The sequence below is a fragment of the Liolophura sinensis genome, chromosome 1 (assembly GCF_032854445.1).
Source record: "Liolophura sinensis isolate JHLJ2023 chromosome 1, CUHK_Ljap_v2, whole genome shotgun sequence".
Taxonomy (NCBI): Eukaryota; Metazoa; Mollusca; class Polyplacophora; order Chitonida; family Chitonidae; genus Liolophura; species Liolophura sinensis.
The window spans coordinates 52,899,063-52,918,640 of NC_088295.1; the positions used below are offsets into that span (position 1 = coordinate 52,899,063).

The following is a 19,578-nucleotide window of genomic DNA, read 5'->3' on the forward strand; positions in this document are numbered from 1 at the left end:
CTTTCCTTTCTAACTTCTGATCACATTGTTAATGGAACGTTTGTTCCAGTTTTTCACCGGGAATTCTTTTACAATTTTTGCCGCTCTCCAACCTTTTTCAGTGAAACATGTTGCGATTAATTCCCTGTCCGCGGTAGAGAAAACCATCTTAATTCAGCAAAACTTGTGCCTACCTGGCAGAAGGGTTTCTAAAGCCAGACAATTTTTCCAGACGACACTTAATTGACGCTGTTACACAGGTGCAGCGCGCGCTCTACTCATGTCACCTGACAGATGATGCCATGTGGGTCACCGGAACGTGCGTTTTTGAGGCTATGTTTTCATTTTAACCCTGTGTACAGACTACTCAAGCTAGGATCTTGAAAATTGGTCAGTATATTAACAAAATCATGCCATTTGAATGTCTAAAGTTTGAAAGGGTTTGAACAAAGGATAATGGAGCAATGCAACTTCAAAGTACGGCCCATTTTTTATGCCCACCCGATCTACAAGACCTTTCTTTCTTTACTTGGAATACATTATGTCACAAGTAATATCAGGAAAACTAAAATGGCGCAATAACCAGAGGCAACTTTGATTTGAATCGCATGACACTTTAACTCGAATGTTATTGATTGAAATTAACATTGTCTAGATCTAGATCACAAGGACCGTTAAATGAAGAACTGTTAGTGAAGAACACTAACTCTGTAAATAAATCTCACCTGCTCAAACTCTGGAAGTTAATTGTCGGCACCAGAGTAGAGTGTATATTTAGGTGAAAGAATATAGAATAGGAGTTACCTTCTCTTGCCACGTCTGGCGGAACGGCTCCAGTCAATGTGGTGGAGCTGTTGACTGTCGCAGGAGGTGGGGCTGTACTACGAGCGGGGGCACCTGTCGTGTTACCTCTGCTGACTAACTGTTGTGACTGTCGCCACCGGAGAGAGCCACAGAGCTCTTCCTTAACAGACGAACTGTACAGAGGCATGTGGTCGGCAAGTATGTCCGAATCTGTGCAGAGAATTGATGAGAAGAAGAGTGTGATGTGCAATATGGGATATGATATGGGGTTTGCGATCCTGGCGCCATGCAACAGGTGTTCATAGAAATGTATGGCATGTAAACTTTGTTCAAAGCTTGAAGAAACGTTGAGATAATACGCCACACTCCCTTGTCGCAGTAGATAGTCTCCTATTTGCATAAGCAAGTATGTTGTGGTAGCATTTTCAAACTATTCGCCTTGTGAGGTATTCGTACATTTTGACTACAGCCCTGACTTTGTTATGTTTTACTGTCTGTGTTGCTTATTTTCCGATTCAAAAGTGGCAAGCAAGGGCTTAAATGTAGAATGAAGAATCTAATTATTAAAAGCGTGGAGACATAAGATTGTGAGAACAGGAGTCTGTGTTCATTCAAACGCAACGCTGAAATGACGGTGCTGATTTGCACATGGTATATTAAGTGACTATAGCCACTCTTAAACTGAATATTCATGAGGGTCGGCGCGGCGCGCTATGTGAAGGTATGCTGACCTATATACATTTTACCATGGGTAGACCTTACGTGTTGGATACACTGTACTCAACACAGTGCTACTTAAAACCAGGAAAACGTCAGATTGAATAATGGAAATGTGTACAAGTCGAAGACTCTTTTATTTCATGTATTATTTTATTATGCATCTTTACACAGAAAGCAAATATTTCTTGAATTAGTGTGAAATGAACTGGATGAACTGAATATATATACTAGTTAACGCTAAAGTGGACAAAATTAACTTGTCTGCGGCTTTTAGAGGATGTATCGGATATGTACATGGCGAAGATCTGTGGTTTATCAGACAAGCCGGTTTAAGCCACTTATAAACCTGACTGCCGTCGTATTGGTGAGATAATCCCGGAAACGGTGTTAAACCTCAACTGGAATAAAAAAAAACTAAAGGTGCATTCTGAGAATCAACGTAATTTAAAACCAAGTGAAGTAAAGAGGCTTAACGTTACGCCAGAAATAGCAAAGGGAACCAGAACTGGCTGCAGTTTCACGGCTTCCAAACATGCAGTCTTCGCGAATGGTCTTCAGCTTCCGCTTCAACTTACGACATCACAGTGTTGTAACAATCGATCAGCAACACAGCCATGCTGGTATATAATCATGGACAGTTAACTATAGGCAGTTCTAGATCATATAATTGTCTAGTTACCGTCTAAACCAAGGTTAAATGAATGGGTTAATGATTCACCCCGCACGAAAAGAGCATATCTTGGGCTTCGGTTAGGTGCAAATTACATATTTATAAGCCACTGAAATTACATAAAATTAAACCCAAATTTTAGTTTTTTGCCTGTGCCCCAAATCATTGCAACACCATAGACAAAAACACCGACACGAAATACAATGGAGCAGATTAACGCTATATAGAAAAAATCAAATCTTGATTCGACGTCTTACATTCCACCTATGTCGGGCGTCTAACGCTTTTACTGGAAAAAAGTGTCTTCTTAAAACATTTTGTCACTAGTATCGCTCAACATGCATATCAAATTTAAATTTATTTATTTATTTATTATTTATTTAATTGATTTGGTGTTTTACGCCGTACTCAAGAGTATTTCATTTATACGACGGCGGTCAGCATTATGGTGGGAGGAAACCGGGCAGAGCCCGGGGGAAGACCTGGCAGACCTTCCCACTTACTCAAATTTGGAAGGATCCGCCCTATTGGTTTTTGAAAAGATGTTTAAATGTTTTGTTCGAAAACCAATATGGCCACCAAACTAAATGACCTTGAAGAATAAACTTTACGACCATAAAAGATCCGCGAGAATTTTGCTTTCAAACTTGAAAACAGCTGCGATTTGCACTTTTCCAAAAATATGACAAAAAGCAATGTCCGAAGGGAATTTTTTTCAATTGTCGGGGCAAAAACAAGTTATTTTATTCTTATGTTATCAAAACTTGTATTAAAAGATAAGGAGATAGTGTTCGACATCAATGTGCACCCAGAAGGTTTATCTGCAGTATAACTTCAAAGTATTCCACCTTCATTATTAGTGAAATACAAATTACGTATGAGCTTTAAAATAGACATAAGTATCTACCTGGGACACACTCGTACATAACCACCATATAATTGGTGAACGGTTTAGGGCCACACCCGGCGATGGACGACCTCTGGGCCCTCACGGAACATCCTGTCTTCCCTTCGCAAGCGGACTGCTGTAAGATGTGTTTGTGAAAACCCGTGTCCTCCACCAAACAGTCCCCGCACTCTGGAATACAGCAGGTTAGTGGAGTGAAGAAGTCCGTCTCTAAAGGGCAGCTGGGGTCCGCCTTGGAACCGAAGGCAATTTTTCGTAAAGACACCCGGGTACCCCATGGGCAGTTCATCTGAGCGAAAGAATTCGCTTTACCATAACAGGCATATGACCATCGCATGTTTGGTGGGCTCTTTGAATGGTCACTTTTACTGTAAAGTTCGCGTTCACCAAACTTCGCTTAGGCTGAACCCTTTAAGGGCCTAGAGAGTTATGACACGTACACACACACACCTTACAGGTATAAATATAAATGGTATCTTGACACGCTGTTAATTCCCATGTATGGCAAAAGTTAACATGGAGTAGTTAAACATCAGCATGCATATCGATCAGTGTACATACATATATTCGCAATGTATATTCAACAGACCTAATGTACATATGCAAAGTAAACCATGTATTGACATGAGACATAAAACCACTGACTGAATATCGTACACACGGGCCTATTACAGATATCACTGAACCCGACACACCTTGTATATATATATATATATATATATATATTTAACACCTGGCCGTTCACTTAACATTATATTAACAATACAAATCAGTATAAATATGCTAATTTACAAGGCATACCCAACAAGCGTAAGAGTCTGTAATTGGTCTGCTTCATCCGGTATCTCTCAGACCTACACGTAGTGTGTACCGGTACCTAACGTGACGTGTTCAAATTAATCTCCGAGCTTGCTAGATTATATCAAGAATCATATATACTTCGTAGACAAAAGTTATTAAATACTTGTAGAGGATGAGTTTGACACAACCCGCATGACAAATACATGCAGGAATTAACTGACCGACTCATATGAATATTCAGCATTTGTAACACCCTAATGAAAGCAGCTGTTGTAAATGTTCCGAGTCAGGTCTAGCACGTATGGGATGGGGAATGTTATCCGCATAATACCTGTCAGCCTAAGCGATGAACTCCTGTTCTTTTATGAAATACATCAGGCGTATTGCTGTAGAGTTGTGCTCTAAAACAGCAGAATTAAAGTACAGAGTAACTATGATACGTAACAAGGCTGTTGAAAATTTAAGAATGTTTACCCTCATTACAATAAATATTTTTCTAAATCATTCACAAATATTACAAATGTGTACGGAAGTCATGTTTCTCCTTGTTTTACACCAGCCAAAATATAGGACATCTTAAATCCATAGGCACAAATTACATGGTATCTGTGTATATGCTGTAACATAGTAACATTGTATCTTATCTTGTCGCTAATACCAGGAGTTACACACTGTAGTAGTTCTTGCCAAAGGCTGATCGACACCACATGCTTCCAAACGCGTTTTGTGGTGCATTATAGCACAGAACGTGCCAAATAGCAAGCACGCTGGGGGCTCCCCCTACCCCCACCCCCCTCCTTCCCAATACACCTACACAAAGCTAAATGAACAAATTCCCGCATTAGGCTATAGGCAAAGAGACTATACTCTACATTTCTGCCTCATGTGTCAGTTAGCAAGAATCAGGTTCAGCGCTGATATGGATTTGTGACACTTAAGGCCAAGCTGTGTTCATATTTTTCATCAAAACCCGATCATTACCTCTTTATGACATTTGGTAATGGTAAACAATCGATTACAAAACTTTAAAAAAAAAAAGCCCTACTAAAATACTTAAGTTTCGTCCAAATCCATGCATAAAATTTCCCCACGAAGTTGCTGACAAACGCTTGACAATTGTAAACAATCTGATTTAAATAATGATCACCACGAAAAGTTAATGGACTTACAATTGGCCCAAGACCAAGCTGTGCGCCGAAATTTCACCACCAACTCTAAATGGCTGTGATATTGCCAATATGGTGATAAGGCTTAGTCATTCATTCATCAAACAAACTTTGCATCATTAGATGTGTGAACATATTCTGTGTCTTCTTGTGGCAGGACGAGTCCATGCCGCCAAAGCGCTACCGCCACTGATCGATCGAAGTATCATACCGAAGACACCAGACATGACATCCCACCCAGCCATATTATACTGACACCGGGTCAACCAGCCCAGTTTCAACCACGCATGCGCATCGGGTAACAACCCAATTTATTAAGTCTATTTATCGGCTAAATAGGCTACAGTATGTGGAAAAAATTGTTAGAGGAACAGAGAATGTCTTAGTGAACATATTTTATTGGAGTTTTGCTCGGTAAATGCATGTATTGGTTCATTTTGCACGGATTTTATGGCGCGGAGATCCTGTGCGCTAAGCTGTTTTTAAACATCACTATTTTAACCTGGATGACTCCTCGGCTGTGATGTACGCCTAACCCCATATAAAAAGATTGGTTGTACAGGTTGTCTAATGCTGTCCACGGGTGTTCAATCAACGAGACAATGTTAGTGCTCTGTGAATGCTGTAACCGAATACCAAATTTCGGCTTGATACATGCAATTGTTCTTGAGGAAATTCAATTAAAGATTTTTTCTTCACCGAACAACAAAGCGGAAATAGTAAGTCACACTGCATGGAATGTCATTAATTTTGTTCACGGTTGCATAGTCGTGTATTCCTTGAAGCTCTTTCGCCACTAGCTACGTTCGCTTTACTCCATTGCCACCACTAACAAATTTTGTACACAAACCTTGAACAACGCCGAGGTCATTGGCGTCACGGTGATGAGAAGGACAGTCATATCACAGAAGATCAAAACTTTGGATTAGAAGTAATAATATACTTTACACACATGTATTATCTGTATCTAAAGTACGTACAACATGATTCTAACCAACACCTGCAACAATTTTGTTAATGAATGCTGATTAAATAGACCTGCGCGAGGACACCAGTGATAAGGATAAGCCTAAACGAGACTGGAGGTGGCAGTGATGTAAAGAGGGCAGGGAGAGCTGTAAATGAACTGTGAGGAAGATATTGCATAGTAAGCCTGTTCTGACTACCCACCAGCAGTTTGGCTCAGTCTTGAGGTGTCGGAAAATCAGTGTGTTAGTGGGTGCAGAGAACATTTTTTCAATCGTCCGAGTAAGAGCGAAAACTTGATTTGTTGGGGTGTGTTGAAGGTTCAGTGGAGCAGATGTCTTGCGCAGGTCATTTTGTGCTCTGTTAAAATTGATTTCATCTGGATTAACCAATTTTTGAACGTTACTTCAATTCAGATTACCATAGAAATTTATTTATTTATTCATTTGATTATAGAGTTCTACACCGTAAGCCTACTCATATATGTTTCTCTTATACGACGGAGGCCAACATTATGATCGGAGGAAACCTGACAGAGCCGGGCGGAAACCCACGACCATCGGAAGGTTCCGGACAGACTCTCCCGCGTACAACTGGAGAGGAAAGCAGCATGAGCTAGAATTTTCCGTTTGAACGTGTTGACACATGGACCAGCAGGCAGACAAAATAAACACCGCCAAAACTTAACCTGCTTTGGTGGTGGTAATAATAACTAAAACCTTCTGTGTGAAGCACAGTCTATGCAATGTTTGATTCAGCCCCATGTGTATTTAGGTTTTACAGCACCCATGTTGTTTTACTGAAATGCACGAATCATTATGAAATGTTAACAGGGACAGGTTTGTCTGTCTGTCTGTCTGTTTGTTGTTTGTCTGTTAGCAGCTGTACAGAAAACGTTATCCACAGATTTGTATGCCACTTTATGCACATTGAATTCATTAAGTTTGTTTGTGATGCGCTTCGGGATCGGACTTCAGGCATTTATTAAGCGATTCTCGATCACTGCTATGAAATGACACAAAAGAGTATTTCTCCTTTGCCTGTAATGTTCGAGGGAGAACATTTTGCTAGGGTGGAGATCAGAACTCTCTGGGTGCCTTTTAGTTGGTGTATACCCTTATTAATGTGTATGTTCAATAAATATCCATATGTGGTTAACCACCGACAATACTTCGCTGACAATGTGATATGCCGTTTTCCTCTTTCGTTTCCTTCACTATTTTTCTATTTATTTCTCTATCCAATTACACACATACATGAAAGGAGGCTAACATGTGCCGTACTAACATCAGGTCGATTCAATATATTATAGTCAACTTGCTTGAAAGCGTGGCATTTTATCTCTGCCTATATGTAGCTATATACAATGAGAAGGTGGGGATCTGGAGACGGGGTGAGGCTAGATTGTTGGCTTCTATCCACCTTTAGTCATATAAAACAAAGACACGTACGTTGTGTGCGAAAATGCGTTAACTCACAGTTTACTGGTCATTCCACTCCTGCAACAGTCAAGCACTTGTAAAGGCAAGCTCTGCATATATGTGAGCAGTTCTCATGTGCCATGCATGTGCAGATCAGGTCAGGCTTCAGCCTTGCAAACTTTAGACAACCCGTATGTAGAATCTAGAGTGATTGTTTCCAAACGGGTTGTGAACATGTCCTCTGCGAAAGAAGATTGCACTTGCTTGTTGTTTGCTATCATCCGCCAGTTCCAAGAATCACGAGAGAAGAGTGCACGTCACAAGTGCAAGATGACACCAGGTTTTACTCACCACTTCGATGGTAAGTATATGGGGCTACAATATCATATATATAATTGAGTGCTCAACCAGAGTTTGGCATTTCATTCAGAAACGCACCTTATACCTCCATTATGTACCTGTATGTTCACAACTAAACCACACATATGCCCTCATCTAGCGTTACAGGAGACTGTATGAGCCTTCCTGTGGATCAGATCATCAGATCATGGAAAAAGTAACATTACCATTCATGCAGCGATAATAAATTGCACCTACAATGCAACGCAGCGGATTTACCAAGTTTTAGGTCAATAAGGGGATTAGTAAAGTGTACAGCGCTGTTTGGTCATGTGCATAATAGACGTGATATGGTGTTAATTGGGGGGGGGGGGGGGGACTCTTCGATAAACAATGAGCAACAGCATTAACTTGACTACTCCTCTGCATACGTTAGTTCATAACCTTAAGCATGTGTTTGGGCACTAGATACACATAACACCCGTAAATACCATATGGGTGATCAGATCAAATTGAACAGGTTTCAAAGACTTCTAAAAAAGCAATTCTTTAAAGAATCTTCAAAACATTGTTTTCCTTTAGTATTGTACAATTTACCATCAAAAAGCGTGCGTGAAAATCCATTGTCTATGTGGTTTGAACATGGAGACAGAACCTAGTCTAGTCTACCTCCATGGTTTGACGAATCATTTCCTGCGCGGCTTCTCTGCACCCATAACAACTCAAGCAATCCCCAAACAAGACAACCGTCACTCCTGTTTTCCACGTCATACAGATAACATGTATGAAAACTTCACCTGATTGCGGGTCTTCTCTGCACCCCAATCAACTCAAGCAATCCCCAAACAAGACAACCGCCACTCCTGTTTTCCACGTCATACAGGTAACATGTATGAAAACTTCAACTGTAGGCCTACCTGTTACATGTACCACAACCAGGGACCCGCTTTACGACGGAACCTCAAACTGCCATCATGGAAATTGCACTTGCACGTAGCCTTATGACAGATGTAGCAATAATTGGTATTTCAGAGCTAACATCAACATTCGTACCCGAAGATGGGGTAACACATAAGTGTCTGTGCATGGTATTTTACAGCTTATAGCTGAATTATAGGGTTAGGAGTGTTAATTGTAATTATTAAAATTTAACTGATGCCTGTTATCCATCCCATCGTGAGTGGAGTTGGTTGGGGGTGGGTGGTGGTGGCATTTGCGCAATGTTCGGGCATCTAAATTGTTTCTGAAGGCACGTGGTACAAAAATCTTGACACTATGAAGATGTCGAGGGGCTTTCCGCCACACACCACACCCCCTCCCCTTAAGGCCCAATGCCCCATGTAAACGATGTCACACTGAAAGCTCCCGGCGCATTGAGCGATTAGCCGGAGGGATGTCCATCCCCTGAGGTGTTGCGGGGCTAGAATCTCGCCATGATTACTGAGGTGTAAGTGTACGAGTAGTGGCAAAAGTCCTCAGTTAAACAGTTTTCGCATAGTGCCTAAGATAGATAGTAGCCTCTCCCTTAGAGGTTACAGAAGGTAGGAGTCAGCCATATTTGTGTGTGAGGACTAGAATATACGTTTGTATCAAACACAAACAGCTGTTGTGTGAGATCTCTTCATAAATATTACAACATTATAAAATATTATATTTTTTTTGTAACCAAAATAATTCATATAGAAGTAGCTAGGCTGATAAATGGCAATTCAGTGGAAATCGGATCAAATGTTAATGTTAATGAAATTTGACAAAAATACCACAAACAATGAAACAAAACGACAATACCAAAAATACAACAAAAACTTTTCAGTTTTGAATTACCCGTATTGTGGACAAAAATTACGTGTACACCTATATAGGCCTGGTCTACTTCGTTCATTCACATAAGCCTCGGGGCCTCCGTGGCTCAGTTAGTTAGCACGCTAGCGCAGCGTAATGATCCACGAGTCTCTCACCAATGCGGTCGCTGTGAGTTCAAGTCCAGCTTATGCTGGCTTCCTCTGCGGTCGTACGTGGGAAGGTCCGGCAGCAATCTGCGGATGGTCGGGGGTTTCCCCCGGGCTCTGCCCGGTTTCCACCCACCATAATGCTGGCCCCTGTCGTGTAAGTGAAATATTCTTGAGTACGGCGTAAAACACCAATCAAATAAATAAATACATTCACATAAGCCTAATTTAATTTTACGGCCATAAAGGTCTAGAATGTGTTTTTTTCTTGTATTTTTTTCATTCTGCTTTCCAAATGACCTGTACATATCTCTTTTTAAAAAATCAAAATGAATTCTCCGCAATGTTAGCAATTGTTTTTTTTTTAATGGTGAGCTTTATCCTTATACAAATTTAGAAGAGAGACGATCGATCATCATTCTTATATAATTACATGAATTATTTCCTTCAGATATAAAATAATTCATGCAGAATTGGTACTACATATTCATATCATTATTTATTTTAGCTTTGTCTAAACATGACTTACTCAATGCTTTTGTTGAATGATAGGCCTAATCTTTATTACCAATAGGTTTGTCTTTGTATTATATAAAAATTTTCTTGAATTCCATCTTTTCATTGCTTCCTTTTGCTGCTTAATGTATTTGTCAATTTATGTTTTGTTGCGATAAACATTCATTTGAAACTGTACCTATCTTTTGAATGATTTTCAAGAACAAAGAATCAATTACTCAAGTGTGATAATTACACGCCGTCTTAAAGCCCACTGCTGTCTCTGGCTTACAAGTGTCTGAGTTGTTGAAGTCTGCGTTACTCATCACATGACACAAGTGTCATATTGCTCTTTAATCCTGAGTGACCCTATTCTCAAAACTGACATTAGCTTGTGTCTGTGTCACCATTTGAAAATTGCCATGTACTGAAGGAAGTAAATTCAATCCAAGCGGTAGACCTACGCAGTTCTGAGGTGCTTATATAATTCAACCCATCTTGACAAATCTTCATTTATGAATCCAAAGTAGCCCAACAGGAAAGAACGAGAGACCCATCATCAAGGAAATTATTTCTTCCTCTGAACGAAATTGAAACGAGTTGAAAACAGCGTGGTATAGTCTATGCAGTTTGCACTGGCTTTAGCGATCATTCACTAAAGTGTCCTGGTCTGAAGGCTCTGAACTCACTTCCGCGTTCAGGCAAGTGTTGTGCCCGTTGCATTCTGGGTAATAGTACCCGGCAGTTTCAAAATTACCCGAATAAGACCATGGACGACTGCGTTACACCCTTAAAATATACCGTATTTAGTAGAGGAGAACCAGCCAGGGAGTCTAAAATTAGTCTGGGTGAGTAGAGGAATCTTTATGGATATGTTTTCGGTTATTTAGAATCTGTATATAACTGCTTTCTGGAAAATCCTTGTCGACTGCGATTTGGTAGTGGAATCATAAAGGGTCCAAATTTCGAGAAACGCCCATCGTGTTTTTCTTTTTGAATTTGTTTTTTAGGGGAAGCGCAAACCTCTTCCGACAGGGACTGTAATTAAACACCAAGGTTTTATTTTGTAGTCCACGGTAAATAGTAACACGAAAGCCGTATTCAGCGTGCAACTCATGTTTTTTAAACTCTATTTAGAATGCGTATCTCTTCAATCTTCGACTTCCAGTTTACGATTACTGCTAAACTAAGTTTACCATTGTATATCCTAGATCCTAAGCACAGTTAACTGTTCACATTCGTTATTATATGATTTAGTATATATTCTTTCTAAGAATGATGTTGATAAAGGAATACTTTGTAAAACCCATAAATGTCTCACTAATTGTTTTAGCGGTTTGCTCATGTCACGTGTGATGAGGAAACAACAGCACCTGCCCTGTCACTGGCTAATGAACACAAGCAGATGTTACTAAACAGGTTGATTTTTGTCTTGCCCACCCTACACATTGCTGAACTGTGTGTTTCTTAAAGAAGAATCTTGTTTTATTACTCTCCCCTCCCTCCACATGTTGATATTCCCACCTGCTAGCATTAGGTACAGCTTCCAAACTGCCTGCAGACTGTCTCATTTAGATAACACTTGGAATGAGTCTGGTGCCAGAGCCAATTAAAACAATAGTGAAACAGTAGGGGTCAAAACCAAGGGATTATTGTGTTGAGCCAAAACCTGCTAGTGTAATCACAGGTTAGATCAGATTATGTTTATTGGCTTGGTAAGCTGGATGATGATTTGGTGTCTCCCAGTCTAACTATTTTAGTATAAAAGGGATTGATTTACCATTGCTTAGTCAGAACCAAGACAGTCACTATTCAACCTACAACCCATTCAGGCCTTTGCAAGAACCTAGGAGAGAAACCTATCATATTACAGAAAGTTGACTAATATATTACACGTTGTTGCATAACCCAGAAGAGCTAAATTGGAAGTTAATCTGCATGTAGTAGCTAGTGCAAGGACATGTGACCTGAAGGCTCCATACCCCAGCTGTTTTTTCCATCACTGCTCAGTGCTTCTAAGATCTAACCCACAGGATCTCAGCTTTTCACACCAGTGCTGAAAGTGCTAAGCAAACTTACTTTTACCATCATTTAATTGTTTACTAAAATTTCCAAAAGTGCTAAGATGGGACAAACCAGCTGTGAAGCTAAAGTGCTAGGTGAGAAATGGCCTCTTTAAACATGTACATTTTCGGTATTTTGGTATGAGCTTAATATTTAAAGGAAACTCAAAATAACCATTGAATTTTTAACTGGCATTAATGTTTTGGTTGGATGTCCTTTTTCATATTTCAGGGCCTTTCCGTGCTACTCAAATCTGGAATGAGATTGTTACTCATTTGAAGTTGACAGTTGAAGTGAAGAGACGACGTCACAAGATGAGATACGTTGATAACTGCTTCACGGGCACAGATGCAGTCAATGTGGTTTTCCAATACTTACTGAAAGATCAGAGTTGTTTTGGAGCTGAAATTTGCAGGGAGAAAGCAGTAAAGGTGAGATTTGTGCGATCAAATTGTATAGGTTTCTATGAACAAAAGATCTTATAATTCTTGTTATATCAGTTACATATGTTAGTTTGTATTGAATACGTACAATTTGTGTAATATTCATGTTAATGTTGTTAACTGTATCCGGGCTGTGTGCCTTGGAACATCGGATACTTCTACATGTTCTCTTTGCTAACACTATTAATATCTTCCCTTCTGATTTTCATGTTTTCAGCTGTGTCAGACATTGATGGATCGGAGTGTGTTTGAGCCTGTTTCCTCAAGAGTCAGTGAGGGGAAGAGGCCTGTGTTTGAGGACAGTCAGAGTAAGCTGTACCAGTTTATTGGGGTGGATCCGTGTGAGACTATGGTATATGATTCTGACATGGAGGCATTGGATGACACTGACGATGAAGATACAGCAGGATCCAGCCCAGGGGAGGAGAGGAGGTAAGCTTATAACATAAAATTTACATCCATTGCTAATTTAATTGGATTTTCTTACCACTGTGTAATGCTTACAATTCAGGTCCTGGAATCAACATGTACATGCATCTGTACTTTTGTAAATATAGGTGTAAAATTTTGTACACAAGTAAATAACATCTCGGTTTTTCTTTTGTCCGTAGATGTGACCAGTGCTGTATACATAATTGACCGATCATTTAAAGTATTCAGCGGTCAAATTTTTCAAGTTTTAGTACTGTACATGACATTTGTAGACCTTTAAGGCTCATTGTTACTGACCAATGTTATAATAACTCACCATAAAACTGACATCTATCACAGATGGAAAAGAAATGATTTTCTGAATTTCCATGTTGATTGATCAGTTGACAAATAATGCACAGATGAATTATAGTTCCTCAGAATGTTTGGCCACAGCTTATTGGAAAAATCTCAGCAAAGTTCATTCTTTGCCTGAATAAACCATGATAACCCCTTTTAACCATAATAAACATTTTTGTCCTTATTGTTGGCAGAAATAACCAGGATCTAGAACCAGACATGATCGGTGATCATGATGACATCATCTGTAATCCGATACTACTGAGCAAACAAGGAAATATGATGGCCGAGGTGCTACAGTTGCAGAAGGGTATGAAGAGGAAGAGTGTTAACCTGACTGCCCACCCATTGCAGCGCACCAAAGTGCCACGTCGATTTTCCTACCCTGAGGGTATGAAGTTAGGGGACAACCCTGGAGAAATTCAGCCAGGGGGTAAGTTACTTAGTCAGTTCAGGTTAAGATGGAGGAAGAAGTATGTGGTCTCTGAGAAGATTTAAAGTTTTCATTTTGTCAGAATTGTTTGTCGTCATGCACCTGTTGACCATTTCAGTTGCTGATTCAGTTGAAATTTTTCATTTTCTAATGTACTGCTTCCTCAGCTAATTCACTGCTCAGAGTTTATAGGTTGTGACATTATGCCATTGCAAGGATGTCCATTTTGTGCTGGGACTTCGTCACTTAATATGAAATCAATGCATGTTAACAAATAATTTTCATTATTGTACATCCCTGTCCATGTTAAAATGCAGTGATTTACCCCTACATGCCATAAAGCGATCACATCATGTCACAAACCCACATCACCACAAAGATCCAATATTGTGTTAGCAATTACTAGTCAAAAGTGGTGTTGGCGTTCGGCATGAAGGGGATAGTGCAACGACTGGTTGACACTTACCAGTATAATGGCTCGAGCGGGCGGCTTACTTCCCTTCGCTAAGTCGTCTCAGTGAAGCAGCACTAGATAAAAGAGCGGTGGAAATCCCTCCTGCAACAAGGAGGCACATTACATACACCCTAAGGATTCCTTTGTCGTCATATAATACAAACCTCAAGCACTTTCTCACTCAAAAGTGGTGTTACAGTAACCATCAGTTGTAGCTAATCTTCTAGCAAATGGTGCCACCATTTGATCAGATGGACCAAGCAAGAAGTTGTGGTGCCTGCTGAGGCAGTTACATTTGTTGACAACATTATTTGCTTATTTTATGTTCATTATCATTGTTACTATTATTTATTATATATTATATAAATGTCCATTTTATAAATATTTTGTGCTTTTATATTCTGAGCTCTCGACAGACAATTTATCCAGTTGACCTAATTTGTTGGTTAGGTCCCTGAACAAAGTTAACTCCCTTCTTTTCTACTTCCAGCCTATGATGAGATGTGGAGAGAAGTGGCTTTAAGAAAACTGTTAACAATAGTGGATGTGCCCATCCTGGATGGTCTTCTCTCTGAGGACAAGAGTCACAGGAAGTCCAACCGCTTTAACGTGGTCATAACCAATGTCATCAATAACCGTATGCGACCTACAGCCTCTGCAGGGGGAAATGAAGACCCCTGGGTGAAGTCAGCCTTAGAAGTATTGGAAGGTCTACCATTAGGGTTATCTGTCCTTGATAAGGAGCTCCAGGGCCCAGTCACCATGTCAACAAAACGCCAGCTGTTTCGAGCCATCTGCAAGCACTATTCTCAGGGGTCAGAGCCTCTGTTACCTGAACGGTTCATCGACCTGTACCTGGCAATCCTAAACCTAATACTGCAGGAGAAGGATGACTTGGCTGTCCAGGCCCTTCAACTGCTGATGATCTTACTACCTTGGCAGACTATAGAGGAAGTGGATCGGCTCTTCAGGTTCATGGTGGCTGTTGCCAATGACACTTCGTGCTTTCTTGAGGAACAGGTTAGCTCATTAGTACAGTTGTCTTTTTACACATGTTCTTTTCAGTATACATAATTTTTTTTTCAAGAATTTCAAGAAAAGTGTAGAAAATTGTCCAGTTTGCTTGATTGATACAATTAAAATTTCAGTAGTATCTTAGTTGAAATATATATCACATTTTCACATTAATTGTTTCTGTTCACAGGAGGATAACAAGATTGTAGTTATCAACACGTTTACTGATATACTCATTCAACACACTATGATCTCTCACAATCTTTCGGCGGTGCTTGTCGGCTTTATCCTTTCTAATGCTGGAACCGTCTTTACCATCCCTAAGGAGATTGAGGATAAAGTCCAGTACTATATGGCACAGGTCAGACAAGGAAAGCTGGACCCAGTTATTGGTATGTGTCTGCCAACCATAAAAAGTAGGTGGAGTAAGGTGATATTTGATTGGCCAGATCGTGCAGGATAGAGCAACAGCCTTCACAGAATTTCCCTTTTGTTTCACTTTCATTGTGCGATTTTCCCATTTTTATTCCTGGGTTATTTTGAATACATTTTCGGTGATTGGGTGGCAGAGGTATTTGGAGGCACAAAGCACTGTGAAGGGAGTTCCACTGTACTGCACGAATATGACCGTTGCACATTTATATGTATTTTGCACAAGTTAGCATGGTTTTTATACTAACGCCTTCTTAAACTTCTTCGCCCTGGTTTAGCTAGGTAAGATAAAAGTGTTTGATAACTGGTGACAAAAAATGACTTTAAAGGTAATGTAACTTAAATTCAAGAAACTTTCTAAAGTAATAATTTTTAGCTCAGCATCTTAGTTATCATGAATAGTTCAAAGTTAACTACACAAACTGAACAATACAGAAATTTACATATTTTAAGATTGGAAAAGAAGTCTTATTTTTTCATTTTAACTATACATTGTTGGGGGGCCTCCGTGGCTCAGTTGGTTAGCGCGCTAGCACAGCGTTATGCCCCAGGAGTCTCTCACCAATGCGGTCGCTGTGAGTTCAAGTCCAGCTCATGCTGGCTTCCTCTGCGGTCGTACGTGGGAAGGTCTGGCAGCAACCTGTGGATGGTCGTGGGTTTCCCCCGAGCTCTGTCCGGTTTCCTCCCACTATAATGCTGGCTGCTGTCATATAAGTGAAATATTCCTGAGTACGGCGTAAAACACCGATCAAATAAATAAATATATTATTGGTTTAAGAGTGCAGTAAATTGACTGTTACTGTTATCAAAAAAATAAGTATGGGTGTGAAATATTTCCTGAATACAAGTGGATTTATTTGTTACACTGTATGTTATCCCTAATCTTAATAGATTACATCTGCTTTTTTATCAAGCCCTCTATTGTAATTCTCACTGCTAATGTGCCAATTTGTTTATGAAAGAATGTGACATGCCTCTTTGTGTATGACACATTGGCCAAGTTTGTATTTTAACTGATGTGGGTCTTTTTCGTTTTTTCTACAGAAGAATCCTACTGTGCCAGGTTAACCCATGAAGAATACAGCAAACAAAAAGCTGCAGCCACTAACGAGGGATTGAGAAATATGATTGATGCAATCCTAGATGACACCAAAATACCCCTCAAAGAGAAGAAACTCAGGTTAAAACAGTTTCAGAAGTTCCATCCACAGATTTGTGCTCAGTACTTCCCAGATATCGTTTGAAAATAGAATTCAAAACAGACTTTATGAAAAGCCAAAGTGCCAAAGGGGTATACAGTATGTCCCGTGAACCTTTCTCATGATTGTAGCTGTGTGTGGTTAGTAATAGCCTGAGAGATTGATAATAATGAGAGATTGTGTTGTACAATATCCACATGTTATCTCTGGAGAACGTCTGTATTATCTGTGACATCGTTTACATCTATGTTTTTTTTTTTAACTTGTTACTCATATTGTGATTGTTCCTGCATGCCAGCAGTATAACATATCATTGTCCCAGAATTACCTTAGTTACAAATGTTGTCTCATGATTATAATCATTCTCTTCAGTACATCATGCCATATCATGGTCCCAGAATTACTTTGCATATGTAGTCGTGAGAAACATGTAACCAGTGAGAAATGTATTTAGTAAAGTTCAGTGGTGTGCATCACAAATTTCTAGTTCCAAACCACACTAAGATATTAAGATGGTGCTTCTTCTTATGCTTGTTACTTACATCTCAAGATGTAGTTCAGTTTATAATATGTGTGTTAATAGCTGGATACATTAATACATGGGAAGGTCTGGCAGCAACCTGCGGATGGTCGTGGGTTTCCTCTTGGCTCTGCCTTGGTTTCCTCCCACCATAATGCTGGCCGCTGTTGTATAAGTGAAATATTCTTGAGTACGGCTTAAAACATCAATCAAATAAATAAATAATAACTGAAAGTGATAAGTTACTAGTTTTCAAAGCACAAATTATGTACAGCTGGAAGGTGCTACTTCATTTCATACTTGTTACATATATTTGAGGATGTAGTTTAGTTGATATCATGAAAGTCAATAACAAATATTTACAGTATACTAGTAGAAATTTCTAATTTGTTTAATAAAAGGAATGAGGAATTTAGTATGTAATAAGTCTTGTCTGTCTTTCTACTATTTGTTCAATTGTCACCAATCTTGCCTAAATTTTGCGAAAACTGACTTTGAACTAAGCTGTTACATTTTTATCATCACATGTGCAATTTAAGTCACTTTATATATGGGAAAATCAGTTGGCAGACAATTTTAGGCGTTGTACAAGTCCGAACGTTTTTAAGAATCACACTGAACACATTAATTATCATGTTTAATGATCTCATTATATATCAAAAAACTTGGTGCAATACTTACTTTGTGTTTAATATTTAGTGATTTTTGTTTTTCAAATGATAATTTTCAATGATTTTGAAAATTGTTATACTTTTATTGCGATGCCTAGGATCAATAAATTGCGTAAATGATCTGAAGATAACTGAAATTTGACTTTTCACTAAACTGACATTTCTAGTTTCAGGAGCTACATTTGGTCGAGCCATATACAATCACTTGTGAAGCCCTGCAACTGATCAAATGGAAAGTGCGAATATTGAATTTATTTCTTAGTAGGTGCTAAAAAAGGATGTTTTACTAAACAGAAGATTGCATATATTCAGGGAATTTTTTAGCTTGACTAATGATTTCCACCGTAATGACTAATTTGTGTATGTGTGTATAGACGTCTATAAATGTTTTTTTTGTTTTTTTTTTAAATGGTTGTATTAATAAATAAATGATAAATCATGTGTACATGTATGCTATGCAAATTATTTATGTGAGTGAATGACTTTGTAACACTTTATTTGTAATTAACCACATTTACTTACATGTATCTCTATTCCATGATTTGTTTGTTAGTGCAAATGGATTTTTGTCAGACAGCAGATTGCTGTAATCGTGTCAAATGTTTTTCACCAAACAATTTTCCTTTTCTCTTCATCAGTGTCTAGCACACTTCTTATTGGTCTTAAAACCTTTAAACCTTTCTTAGAATATGAAATGATGTCTCAGTATTTAGCTTGTGAAATGTTGGTCTAGAAAATTGGCTAATTTTCAAAACCAAAGCATTTGATACGAACTGAAGTTAAACAAAGTCAGCTGGCTATTGACATGAGGTGGTGAAATTACATGTTCCCTCAGTAAAGCACCATTCATTACATAAAACAGAAAAGTTTTGTTCGGTATGTTAAACATTGCCTTATGCTCTGTCATAATCTACAGTACATTTGCAATGAACATTCTGTGGCAATTTTTCTGGATAACAGTTTCAGCGAAGTTCAGGTGTCCTCATCTGAAGTCCTACTAATGCAGTACAAATGATTGGTATATTACTGGGAGATTAGGTTAATTCTTAGTTACCGGTACTTTGATTTATAGTGCAGTGTTTAATAACATTACTGATGTCACACTATGTACAGTAGAGTAATTGCTATGAAATGTGTTTGTTCTAAAGAACGAGGTGAATTAATTTTCTGGATTTGCTTTTGCATCGGTGGCATTTCATTAACAAGAAGGCATGCACTCTGACAATATAGACAAATATGTGAATTTGTTGTTTCTGTTTTATAATTAAAATAACTTTTCAGTATTTTACTACTTCACATAAATGTAACTATGTAAGGTTTAATAAATGGAATTTAATGTTTGTCACCAGGCTTTACTTCC

General features: G+C 39.0%; 1 protein-coding gene across 1 annotated transcript; it reads left to right on the top strand.

Moving 5' to 3' along the window:
• The first annotated feature begins 10,986 nt into the window (after nucleotides 1-10,986).
• LOC135461488 (DEP domain-containing protein 7-like) lies at nucleotides 10,987-17,824 on the top strand. Its single transcript, XM_064738614.1, has 7 exons — nucleotides 10,987-11,065; nucleotides 12,513-12,712; nucleotides 12,942-13,156; nucleotides 13,690-13,928; nucleotides 14,873-15,402; nucleotides 15,587-15,788; nucleotides 16,873-17,824. The coding sequence occupies exons 1-7, from the start codon at nucleotides 10,987-10,989 to the stop codon at nucleotides 17,070-17,072; spliced, it is 1,665 nt and encodes a 554-aa protein (XP_064594684.1). The 3' UTR covers nucleotides 17,073-17,824.
• The last annotated feature ends 1,754 nt before the right edge of the window (nucleotides 17,825-19,578 follow it).

Bases quoted from the DNA above. Each gene is read 5' to 3' on its own strand.
- LOC135461488 (XM_064738614.1), top strand. From the start codon at position 10,987: ATGGACGACTGCGTTACACCCTTAAAATATACCGTATTTAGTAGAGGA. The intron at 13,157-13,689 runs GTAAGCTTATAA...TATTGTTGGCAG, and splicing joins AGCCCAGGGGAGGAGAGGAG to AAATAACCAGGATCTAGAAC. The intron at 15,789-16,872 runs GTATGTGTCTGC...TTTTTTCTACAG, and splicing joins AAAGCTGGACCCAGTTATTG to AAGAATCCTACTGTGCCAGG.